This window comes from Rosa chinensis, chromosome 1 (genome assembly GCF_002994745.2).
Source record: "Rosa chinensis cultivar Old Blush chromosome 1, RchiOBHm-V2, whole genome shotgun sequence".
NCBI classification, from domain to species: domain Eukaryota; kingdom Viridiplantae; phylum Streptophyta; class Magnoliopsida; order Rosales; family Rosaceae; genus Rosa; species Rosa chinensis.
In genome coordinates this window covers 1,397,709-1,410,738 of record NC_037088.1, presented here as the reverse complement: position 1 = coordinate 1,410,738, position 13,030 = coordinate 1,397,709, and the positions used below count along the sequence as shown (strand labels likewise).

Here is a 13,030-nt window from a genome sequence, read left to right as displayed (position 1 = left end):
CCGCCCCATCCCCAATCTTAGATAGTGGAGATTGGGGATCCCCATCCCCATTCCCTATTTGTCCCCGAATTCTCCCCCCATTAGGGGCGGGTATCCAATGGGGCTCCGCCCCGCTGGAGATTTTTGTCATCCCTAATTCTCAAGGTCGTCCATAGGTTGGGTAGTTATATTATCAGTTTACCCATCGGTGGAAACAAGTTTTTGGGAAATCATGGTCACCACCTCACCAATCTTAGTTGGAAGCTGGTCAATGGCAAACCGCTGAACATGCTCTAAGCGAGATTCTCTCTTCCTCACAAATCAAGTCAGAATCTCGCTAACAAGGGGGATTACCTAATATACACTTGTACATGATCCATGCGCAAAAATGGCCTCTTTTGAAAATGTGCACAAAATTTAGCAGGATCTCTACGTGAGAACGTCGATCTGGTATAAGAGTATACTTGTTGTACTTGAACTTGATTTACCCTTAGGCCAAGTTTAGTTTCGGAAAGTATGCATCAGGAAAGGAAACTTGTTCCTTTTTGGGATACGAAAGAAAAGGAAATATTTTCCTGAAGGAAAGGAAAATAAGGGGGAAAGTGGTTGGGGGTAGGAGTGAAATCCTTTGATCCTCTTTTTAAGAGAAAAACGAAAAGGGAGTTTCTATTCATACCTCCAAAATTGGTATTTAGACCTCCAACTTACTTTTACAAATAACCGATATGTTATCTACACCTCCCTAATTTGACCATAATACCCATCATCCAATAATATCAATAAAAACTTTTTTTTAGAGTGTTCTATTCATATACCTCCAAAATCGGTAGCTAGACCTCCATCAATTTTTGAACGTTTCACAATATTATTTTACTCTTGATATAACTAAGTTGAAAAACAAAAAAAAATCTTTCAATTGATAGCTCTTTCCCCCCTGCTTATTGTAGTATTTTGTAGGCATACGCATCTTTAGAGGCTAAGAGCAGTTCATTTTTTCAACTTCCTAAGATTCCCTCGTTTCATATATTAGCTCAAACAGTACGCTCCAATGGATGAATATGATTTTAAGTGAAAGTGGTCTGTTGGTGTTTTGGTTAGAGAATATTGCATATCCGAAATTGACTCGAGGAACTGCAAAGTAAGGAACTGGTCTGGTAATTTCTCCGCTGCTTGGTAAGGATGAAGATCATAACAAAAACAAAAGGGAAAAAATGGCATGAGGATGAATATTTGTTGATTTCATACCTCTATAAGGGAAAAGACTTTTTTTAATTTTTGTTTTTTCCCTTTTGTGTCTTTATTGGTAATTTGACATGAGTTGACAAAGTCAACTATCACTTGAAAAAAGAAAGAGGTCCAAATGCCAATTTTGGAGGTATGAATAGAAGCTCCCAAAAGAAAAAGGGGGAAAATGGTTCCTTCCAAACTCCAAAAGAATCACTTTCCCCATTCTTTCTTTACATTTATTACTCATAATACATTATTTTATTACATTATTTACAAACTTTTTAACAACTTCCGGATAAATTTCCTTACGTTAGCAAACATCGGAATGAAAAGTCCTTGGGTATATATATAAATATAAATTTTTTTAGACGAATTACACACACACACACACACACACACATATATATACATACATTTTTTTGGACGAATTATATATTACATAATAAAAAAGAAAAAAAATTGCCAAAACAACATTTTTTTTTTTCAGAAGAAAGTCAAAATAATTTAAAGTCATTAGATTTTGAAAGAATAAGATAGTCTTTTTCCTCAAGAATTACATGACATGTTTTGATAAATAGGTAATGTATGTAGGTGACATGGCAGGAGACTTAGGATTGGTGCTACAAATCTTACTCCTCATTGAGGCCACAAATCATTTTTCATATATTTATTTTACACCAACTTGACAAAAGAAGCAATATTAGAAGAAAACAACCAGAAATTTACGTTTTGGCAAAACATAAATGGGTGGTTCTATTCAGACCTCCCAATTCGTTATTTGGGCCTCTTTCATTTTTTGCACAATTTTAAAACCAAATTTACCCCTCTGCAAATAAAACAAAAAAAACTCTGCATCTACATCGTAGCATGCAGCTCCCCTCTTACACCTTGCAGTTCTCTCTCCATTTCTCTCCCTATCCACAAAATTTAGAGAGTTAAAATTTAAACTTTGAAATAACTAGTCCATCTTATTTATTTGAAATCACCATCTTATCATAGCTTAAAGAAGAGGAAGAAACACGTTTTGATCAAAACTGGAAAACAAAAAAAGAAAACCATATACCATATGATCTAAGCAGTAGACATCTCTCTCTCTCTCTCTCTAACTCTATTGTATTCCTCTCTCTATTTTCCTTTCCCTCTTCCTCACTATCCCTTCATTTCTCTCTTCTCATCCCCCCCCCCCTCTCTTTCTTCTCGTATCTATCTCTTTATTGGTCGTCACTGGCTCCAGAAGCTTAAGACGTCTTCATTGTTTCATCTCAAGTTTATTATTAGATTCTATAAATTATAGATTGGATGATATTTGAAATTGTTGAATTTGAATTTATGGAAGTCAATCTTTGAAATCAGAAAACTTAGACTTACTTTCATCGACTTTTCTCTCAAGTCTCAACCCAAAAAGGATTGACCAAAATTCATCAAACCTAACTGGGCAATCAAGAATTATAAGGTCTCAATATCCCATGCCATTTTAAATTGCTCCAATAGAAATCCAACTTCAATTGTATCAAGTAATGCCAAATTATTTAAAGAAGAACACAATATGAGTTCAAATTAGCCGGTCGTAATTGCTAAAAACAAAAAAATCGTTAATCTTGAAAGGTTTTTTTTTTTTTTTTTTTTGCTGGTCTTAGTTTTTTTTTTTTTTTTTTTGATACGCAACATAAAGTCAGATACGAAGGCCACGTTGGCCTCCACCGTTTGGTGGTCTTAGTTGTTCATGAAAGCTAACTAGAGTCTGGAGGTGCAAATGTTTTATTTATTTATTTATTTTTCTTTCATTATTGGAGCATCGCACATATAACAGAGGTGTAAAGAGTTATCCAAAAAAAAAAAAAAACAGAGGTGTAAAGAGATAAAAATAGGGGTAAATCAGGAAAGTTCAATGGTGAAAAAAAAATAAAGAGCGGTCCAAATATTAAATTGGTAGGTCTGAATAAACTCACCCAACATAAATAGCAATAAAATACTAGGACGAAATGTCAACGAGTACTGTACGGATTAATCAGTAATCTCTGGATTTGATGTGCATATATATCCCACGTGGTCACTGAATTTTCTTTCACAATTTGCATATTTTTCAAAGTGGACCTTCTTTTCTATTCGCTTGAGTACGCAGCTGTTGGAATACTGTTAAAACAACGTGCCGTGGCGACAAACATACTTTTGGGGTTTTAACGTATAATAGTATTCCTTACTACAGAACCAAACTATTCGCAAGTTCTAGGGTAGCTATTTTTCTCTATAAATACACGGCCTCAGTGGAGCATTCTGGCAAGCAAAAAACTTAAGCTGATCATCGATCAACTAACTAGCTAGGCATTCATTAGTTAGGATGAATTCTCAGCTGCAGCAGGGACCCCACTCTGATAATCTAATCAATCACCATGGAAACCCCTCCCTCGCCAACATCCTTCCCCGCCACGATGTCCATCCTGATCAAGTTTCCAATGATGTACTCAAACCTGCAGAGCATCAAGTAGTACTAACCATAAAAGCTGTGGTTACAGTCATAGTAACAGCCGGAGGCTTCCTATCCACTATAGGGATCACTCGTCACCTCGAGGACTTGGCAGGCAAAACCTTGCTGCTGGAGCTAGTTAGCGCCCAGCTTGATCCCAGTAAGCCCTTGCATTAAAACTTCATTCATGATCATATCAGGAACCTAATCAACTAGCTACTTCAGGTCTAGTTAAATTTCGATAATTTCTATCCAGCTGCTAGCTAACTGTAGGTGCAGTTTTCATTAGGTCTTGATGTTTTGAAAAGCCAATATGCTCTTGATTTAATTACGTTTATATATGAATACATGAATATTTAAGCAACATAGATATTTAACTGAGCAGCTAGCAGGACCACGAAATTTGCATATATATTTTTGATTCCCACATCACCACCGCACTATTTTTCTTTCAATTCACAGCTATATATATATATATAAGTAATGTCAAGAGTAGTTGAGAGTGAAGTAGTTCGCACAATTAAAATGCCCATGTCGGCCACTTGATCACCTACTGATCAAGTTTTTTCATAACTATACACAATCTGCATAGAGTCGATGTGTAATTGATATATATTTAGTAGATTATTTCATGCAAAATAGTGAGACTTCAAAGTACCCTCCACGAAATATAAACCTATTAAGAAACATTACCTTTCAAAAATAAAAAGAAAAGATAAATAAACTCAAATACCCCCATTATTTGTACCCTATTCAATGAATAAAATGATCCAATTCTCTCAGAAAAAAAAAAATCCCAATTTCCTTTTCTCTCTATTTCAACACAAGCTAAAGATAAAGCTATTGCTTTCATTGTTGTTCATTTGCTCAATTGCTTATAAGTGCACGCAGGCACGGAACCAGGGGTGGCTGAGGTGTGCTGCAGCCCACTCCATTTTTGAGAGAAATATATGTAGGGTATAGGTTATAGAATAGTCTCTCTCTCATCTCTGATTCATTTTCTTCTATTCTTCTCTTATGTGATTCTTTTCTTGGTTTTTTCTTTCTTTGTTCATTTAAGATAGACTTCTCTATTATACCGAAACAAAATAAATGAATTCTTCAATTTTATCATTTTTTTAATTAAGAGTTTAGCATTGAGTTCTAGATCCTATATTAATTTAGATTTTCATTAAGGAAATGTCATAAAACAGATTGGTGATTTTTTTTTTCCTTCAAACACAAAACTTAGTTTGATTCAACCCACCTTTTTTTACAATCCAGATTTTGTCCTTGCCTGCGTGTCACACACATGCCTTTCTTACTCAGAAGAGATTTAATCCCTTTGACTGAAAAGTTCCAAAAAAAAAAAAATATATTATCTAAAAAAGAATTGAGCTAAGAACTTATTTGATGACTACTGATTTCTAATTAAGCAACTTGCATATCCTTTTCTAACTATACGTATGACTTTTCACATGTAACCACAAAACCAATCACAATTTTTTAAATTAATGCATTGTTTAATCAAACTACCTATAAGTCTTAAGTAGCTCAAGTGTTATTGGAATGGTTGTTTAGTGACGCTAGAAATGTTATCTTCGGTCTCCGTCAGAAATTCATAATAAAACCGTGGAAATAGTTAAAATAATTTGTGAAAGATAATTTTATTAAACACGATCGACATTATAAGAGGATGAAAAAGTCATCCTTAAAATTGCAACACTAGGCACATAGATTTGCCTTGTTACAGTCATACTTGTACAATAATTAATAACTTTTAAGGTAAAAGTGTTAAATGGTCCTATAGTTTGGAGTGATGCTCAATATTAACTTTGTGGTTTCAAAATTTTTAGTTTTGCTCTTGTAATTTGTGAAGTTTGATCAATGTTAGTCTAAAAGCTAATTTTGACAAAAATTTTCTAATGTGCCAGTCATGTGTAAGGATAATTTTATCGTCTCAATAAAAGAATTCAATGAAAGAAAATTAAATTGGAAATGTTATGGAAAATGAGACTAAAAATAAAGAAAAAACAGAATTCCACAACCTCCTCCTATTTGTTGTCAACAATGGCAAAGCTTGAGATAGCTCACGCAAACGTTGATGATTTATTCTATTCTCTGTTGATTTTTCATTTTTTTTTTTGGATGAAAAGAGGTCAGCCCATTATATATATTCAGCAAGCAATACAAAAACGAAACACCCCTATGGGGTCGATAGAAAGAATCATTCCTTAGGGAATCCTAAACACCTATTCTATTACAAGAACAAGCCCCCAGGCCACCCCGAGTATACCCACATTTTAAGGAAAATAACGCACCTTATTTCAAACAAAGATAAAAAATCTTCCGAAGTAAATAGTAAAATGAATCCTCAGAGAATGTGATCTTTGCGACCTGATAAAAAACTAAAAGCTAGGAATGAAAGATGACAAATCACCTTCCAAAATTAAACAAACCCAGCAGGCCCACCAAGCCTAGGAATGGGACAAAAACCAAACAGCCCACTTCCAGGCCCGACCAAAACACCTAGGACAAACCCTAGATGAGATTGCTGTCAAACCACCGCCGCCATACATTACTCGCCGGAGTTTGATGCCTGCACGACCACCATCACTGATAGCACCATCCTGTAGACGATAACAAACCCCACCACCATACTTGAAACCCACTTCCAATCCGGCAACCACTGCCGGCGAAGGAGAGTCGAGAGCACCACCGATCTCGTTGTCCTTCAACAGGAGCGACCGATCCCAGCCACGCCAGAGAGTGCCACCATTGAACGAAAAATCCATCCTCTTGCAATCCATCCGAACAGATCCATCAGCTCTCTAACACGAACCAGACGTTACAGCCCTGGACAACTGCAACCACCAAGCACCGCCATTCGCTTCACCCACTAGTACACCTCTGTAGATCCGACCAAACATCAGATCCTCGTCAATTCCGCCATCAGCAGCTTGAAAGAGAACTTTAGGCAGGTTTCGACGGAGAGGCCCGTCTTCACCACCACAGATTGGACCATAGAAGGAGGCAACTCCATCCTTCCAGATCGAAAGTACACTGCCTCCACCAGTGAAGAGAGGAGCCGGAGGAGAGAGCTCTCTCTCGAGAGGCATAGTACGTAAACAGGCTTCTGTTGACTTTTCATTTAATCAATATACGAGATTATTCAAGAAGGATTTTTTTTATGGTTATCGTCATTAATATTGATTGGAGAGGAGATGTAGATCAATGTGTCAGTGATGGCGATAGGTAGGTTTGTGAGATTCTTTTTTAATTACAACAACAAACTCAAATTACAACTAGTGTTTAAAAAATAAAAAATTACAACAACTAATTTTTCGTAAGTTGAACTCACAACTTCATACTTAAAAAGTAGAGACTAATGCCACTAGATCAAATGATATCGGACGGTTGTGGGATTTTTATTTTTTTAATTTAATTTATTTGAGCTTTTTAAAATTAAAATGACAAACTTATCCTTGCACATTACATGTGTGAAATTAAATATTTTAAACCATAATGTTAATTTTGGGAATTTGGGCATCACTAAAACACATGGACTACTCATAACTTTTCCCCTCATTTATATACATCAATTGGCTTTTTTTTTTTATTATTTTTTATTTTTTTTATTTTTTTATTTAAGAAAGACAATTTCATTGAATAATATTGTGGTATTAGAGACTAATTTATTTTGGTTATATAAGTTTTTTTTTACTTGGCAAATTTCTGGATATTTCAAATTGTTTTTATTCTTTTTGTAATTGAATTCTCAAGGTCGTCCATAGGTCGGGTAGTTATATTATCAGTTTATCCAAATATTTTCATTCTTGCCAAATAAATTCTATTCACACACCTCTTAATACTAAATACACATCATTTTTTTCTACACCCGACATCAGATTAAATTACCAAAAGAGATATTTATATCAAAAATGAAGAAACATAGTTGGAATATACTATCACACTTTATGCTTTTTTTTCTACTCAACGTGAATGACGTGAATTATATTTGCAATTTAGAGATCGATGGTGCATTTCTTGACCAAATAACAATATATACAATTCCAATCATATAAAAATTTGCCATAATGAAAATTGTGTTGTGTCCACCTAATCCTCTATTCGTTTTATTTGTTCTTCATAACCCGTTGTACTCGTTTCTTGGTGTTCAACCAAACTTCTCACTCTAGTATAATATTAACGTATATATAATGACTGATGATGATAATGCATGTTGTTAAATATAATGCATGTATATTTAGTGAATAGATATGGTGTATTATGAATGAGAATAGTTTAAGAAGTTTATGGTTGTGTTTTTGTCTTTGGATTAGTCTATTGTGAGTCCAACTCACGACCTCTCACTTATAAAGAGGAGACTTATGCCACTAGACCAAATGATACTGGGCGTGGTTGTGTTTTTAGTAAAATGTTAAAATAAAAAAGTTAATATGTGGTGTATTAAGTATGAGATGCATGGTAGCAATGTGTGAATAATAAACCCGATATAATTTGAGTTTATTATTATTTTTTACTTTTACAAGCACATAAATGTAGACATGCAGACTCTTTAGTAAAGAAATGGTGAGGGAATAGATGTATAAAAAATGAAGTTTTATTCCTTGACGGGAACCAAAAGGAGGCCTCAAGGCTTTGAGGTTTTCTGGGTTAACCTAAGTCCTGATGAACAAGACGCACGGTTAATAATTTCAGGTGAGTGAAATTTAATTGTATATTAATTCAATTCTCGTAGAGACAGGAAAAGAGAAGGAAGCGATCAAGGGGCACTCGCACAGAGTGAGGAGAGACGTTGAGGAGGTGATATATGAGAGTGAATTCAGCATCCCAGCAGGTTTTGGAGAGATTGGAGCTGTTCTGGTTGAGAATGAGCACCACAAGGAGATTTACATCCAGACCATCGACCTCACCGGCTTCCCAAATGCCTCCACTCTCTCCATTTCCTGTACCTCCTGGGTTCATTCCAAACATTATAATGCACAGAAGAGAGTTTTCTTCACCAACAAGGTAAGTGATCGCGATGCATACTTTTGCTTTTATTATAGGAAATGACTCTTTGATGTCCACTCCTCCTTTATATACCCCATATATGATCCCTTACTAACTGCTGCTTAAAGTTTATTAGGATGAATTACTAGATTCAAATGAACATTGGTCAGATAAGATTTTCTTATGTTTCCTTCCTTAGATTACTATGCTGCATGTGACTGGTTCTTGGACGTAAAACTATGTGCATACATAATTCTAATATGTTAATTTGTGTGAACAATGAACCAGTCTTACTTGCCATCAGACACTCCAAGTGGGTTGAAGAGGCTAAGAGAAATGGAGCTGCAAAATTTGCGAGGAAATGGAGAGGGCGAAAGAAAAACATCGGACAGGATTTACGATTATGATAAATATAATGATCTCGGAGTTCCAGATAGCAAACTGGCTAGGCCAGTCCTGGGGGGCAAAGAGCTTCCCTACCCTAGGCGCTGCAGAACAGGACGTCCACGCACTGAAAAGGGTAACCACTAACCACTAGCAATAGACAAAATGGATTCTGTTAAAAAAAAATGTTTCTTACGTACTGATCAAGTTTTCCAATTCACAACTACAAATAATGTGATCAGTAAGAAAATGTAATATTTTCGCCAAAACTTTTCTGAAGTTCTAGACACTAAATTGAACACTAACGCATTACTTGGGATTTGGGAACTTGGTATCCAAAACTTTTGAAATCTATTTGGTGTCTATGTTCTATAGCACTACTCTTGTACATCAGACAAACTCGGATTTAATTAATAGGAGATTAGTAGCATCTGGTTAACATATGCACAAATGTATCTGTGATATTTTCTTTTATTCAAATAGATTATATAAGATTTAGTTGTAACAACTGAACCATTTTTTGCTGTTTGATATGTTCATTAAGGATCAAGGATGTCGAAGTTTGAAATTATTTTATATTCTACTATCGAATGTCAATGCAGACCCATTATCTGAAGAAAGAAGCACCAATGTGTATATACCAAGAGATGAAGCGTTTTCAGAGGAGAAACATCTGACATTCTCAGGAAAGACACTAAAATCTGTGCTGCACGCTTTGCTCCCTCAGCTTGAGATATCACTTATTGATCGGGACTTGGGATTTCCACTCTTCAAAGAAATAGATTCATTGTTTAATGAAGGCATTGCATTGCCTAAGCCAAAAACAATTGGTTTTTTTAGGTCAATCATTCCAAGGCTAGTGAAGGCTGTCAGTGATGGGCAGAACGATCTTTTGCTCTTTGAGACCCCTGCAATGCTTGACCGTATGCCTCTTCTTTATATGTGCAGAACTTCCGAGGAACAATCCTTTATTTTTATTTTTCTGAAAAACAACCACATAGTTGGCCTCATTTCATTATATTGTATTATTGTTAGCTCTTGATTATCCCTTATATTGCAGGTGATAAATTTTCTTGGTTCAGAGATGAAGAATTTTCTCGGCAAACTCTAGCTGGTCTTAATCCATTTAGTATTGAGCTAGTTAAGGTATGCTTCCCTTGTGATTTTTCAGATACAACACTTTTACTTCCATAAGTAAACCAAAACATGTAGTTTCTTTTTTCCATCCCATCCTCAGTTCTGTGTTTAAACTGGTTACATCTATTTTTTATTTTCTCTTGTGGTTATCAACTCTTGCCTTTTCTTCTTTCATTACAGGAATGGCCACTGAAAAGTAAACTTGACCCTGAGATTTACGGCCCCCCTGAATCATTGATTACTACTGAACTGGTGGAGAAAGAGATCAAGGGTTTCATGACTGTCAATGAGGTAGATTATGAAATCTCTTGCGAGTCTCACATTGTGTACAGTATTAACCTCATTAGATCCTCCTGTTTTGATTGTCTTTCTGATTAAGTCGATGAATTGTTCCCCCTTCTGATTCATCTGACTTGAAATCTCGTTACTGTGAGTATGTGTGTTTATGCACGAGCATTTGGGTTATTTGTTTTCTGTGAAAGAAAAACTGCTTGAAATTGAAATGCAGGCCTTGGACAAAAAGAAGCTGTTTCTTTTGGATTATCATGACCTGCTCATTCCTTTAGTGAACAAAGTGAGAGAAATTGAAGGGACCACATTGTATGGTTCTCGGACACTATTCTTTCTCACTGAGAATGGCTCGCTGAGGCCTGTTGCTATTGAACTTACTCGGCCACCAATTGGTGACAAGCCACAATGGAAGCAAGTCTTCGTCCCATGCTGGGATGCCACCGGTGCCTGGCTATGGAGGCTTGCTAAAGCTCATGTTTGTGCTCATGACTCTGGCTATCATCAGCTTGTGATCCACTGGTAAGACAATGGTACTAAACTGGGGTTAAATCCATACTCTTATTGGCAGGTGGTAACCAAATTTAGCAAATATATATGCACCTACATAGATAATGTGGGATAACTTGTTTGTAATTATTATTATTTTCACAGGCTGCGGACTCATTGTGTGACAGAGCCATACATAATTGCAGCTAATCGGCAAATGAGTGCTATGCATCCCATTTATAGGCTTCTTTGTCCTCATTTTCGGTATACAATGGAAATCAATGCCCTGGCTCGAGAAAGCCTCATTAACGCAGGCGGAGTCATTGAGAGTAGCTTTTCACCAGGAAAGTACTCCATGGAGCTCAGTTCTGCTGCGTATGACCAGCTCTGGCGCTTTGACATGGAAGCTTTGCCAGCCGATCTGATAAGAAGGTAGTCCATAGGATCAAACGACTAAAATTATAAATATATGATATATTTGGTATCTAGTTGAGTAGAATAATACCCTAGAGCACCACATAGAATTTCAACTACTAATTTATTTGTTTATATTTCTTTTAGAGGAATGGCAGTTGAGGATCCTACAGCCAAGCATGGTCTGAAGCTAACAATTGAAGACTATCCTTTTGCAAACGATGGTCTTATTCTTTGGGATGCCATTAACCAGTGGGTGAGCGACTATGTAAATCACTACTACCCAGACGCTAGTCTTGTTAAATGTGATCAGGAGCTTCAGGGTTGGTGGACAGAAGTTAGAACTAAAGGCCATGAAGACAAAAAAGATGAGCCATGGTGGCCTGTTTTGGAAACCCCAGAAGATCTCATTCATGTTTTGACAACAATAATTTGGGTGACATCCGGTCATCATGCAGCAGTGAACTTTGGTCAGTACACATACGCTGGATACTTTCCAAACCGACCTACAATAGCTCGAACCAACATGCCATGTGAAGATCCATCCGAGGAGGTTGTCAATACTTTTATGACGAAACCCGAAACAATACTGCTAAACTGCTTTCCCTCAAAGATTCAAGCAACAACAGTGATGGCTGTGTTAGATGTGTTATCGACACATTCACCTGATGAGGAGTATATTGGTGAGATTTTGGAGCCATCTTGGACTGAAAATCCTGTTATAATGGATGCATTCGAGTGTTTCAAAGACAGTTTAAAAGAGCTAGAAAGAATTATTAATCAGAGGAACGCCGATAAGAACCTGAAAAACAGAGTTGGAGCAGGGGTTGTTCCATATGAGCTTCTGAAACCATTCTCAAAACAAGGGGTCACAGGAATGGGAGTCCCTAATAGCATCTCCATCTAAATTCTATATTATGATGCGTTTGATTATGTAATAATTGTATCAGTAACTAGCCCTAGCTTATGACTAGGAATCAATAACATGTGGTGTCTGCATTATAAATTACAGCTCTAAGGCGGAATGCATGATTCGCAATAAAACAATAATGATGTCTTTGTTGTAAAACAGAAAAATTTTTGAGAGAGAGAGAGAGAGAGAGAGTTTGGACACAGAGAATTAGATTGTATCCATTCATCTCACCATGAGGGGGTTTATATAGGAGTACATGATGTATACAAATAGGCAACGTTTAATAGCAACGTCAATTACTCATATTCACAATCCTATCAATCATTAATCTATAGTGAAAGGCATGTATGACTCTCCATCTATTTACATGAAATTAGCCATAATTATTTACAACACTCCCCCTTGGATATTTCATGTCAATAGTGTTGCCTAGGCTGAGCAGTTCTAAGTTGCCTCGTCAAAAACCTTGCCAAGTAATAAAAACCCTGTGGGAGAAAAACAACCTTGGTCGAAGGAGAAAAAGAGCACAACGTGCGAGAATGTGGAGTAGTCGTATCACAATAGAGATATGTGAAGTCTTCTTATCAACATCATAAGTAGATAGTATGTCTACGAGAGGGATGCATTAGAGTTGCTACACCAAAATCTTGCCAGGTAAACCCAGTGGGAGAAACCCGTGGTCGAAGGGAAAAGATGAGCAAATGCATATATGTCAAATCAAAGCATCTTCAGGATGTACT

General features: G+C 36.3%; 1 protein-coding gene across 2 annotated transcripts; it reads left to right on the top strand.

Moving 5' to 3' along the window:
* The first annotated feature begins 3,471 nt into the window (after nucleotides 1-3,471).
* Nucleotides 3,472-12,424, top strand: LOC112197988 (linoleate 13S-lipoxygenase 2-1, chloroplastic). 2 transcript variants are annotated; one of them, XM_040513056.1, is made up of 9 exons: nucleotides 3,472-3,830; nucleotides 8,418-8,683; nucleotides 8,954-9,185; nucleotides 9,652-9,972; nucleotides 10,110-10,195; nucleotides 10,367-10,477; nucleotides 10,695-10,996; nucleotides 11,129-11,395; nucleotides 11,525-12,424. In XM_040513056.1, exons 1-9 carry the CDS (start codon nucleotides 3,545-3,547, stop codon nucleotides 12,282-12,284), a joined length of 2,631 nt encoding a protein of 876 aa, XP_040368990.1. In that variant the 5' UTR covers nucleotides 3,472-3,544; the 3' UTR covers nucleotides 12,285-12,424. The 2 variants fall into 2 exon arrangements, with proteins under 2 accessions (XP_040368990.1, XP_024194741.1); XM_024338973.2 differs by having other exon boundaries at nucleotides 8,412-8,683.
* Nucleotides 12,425-13,030: the final 606 nt, after the last annotated feature.

Excerpts from the sequence above, each read along its gene's own strand:
- LOC112197988 (XM_024338973.2), top strand. The coding sequence starts at position 3,545 with ATGAATTCTCAGCTGCAGCAGGGACCCCACTCTGATAATCTAATCAAT. Across the intron at positions 10,196-10,366 it reads TTAGTATTGAGCTAGTTAAG|GAATGGCCACTGAAAAGTAA; the intron begins GTATGCTTCCCT and ends CTTTCATTACAG. Across the intron at positions 10,478-10,694 it reads GTTTCATGACTGTCAATGAG|GCCTTGGACAAAAAGAAGCT; the intron begins GTAGATTATGAA and ends ATTGAAATGCAG.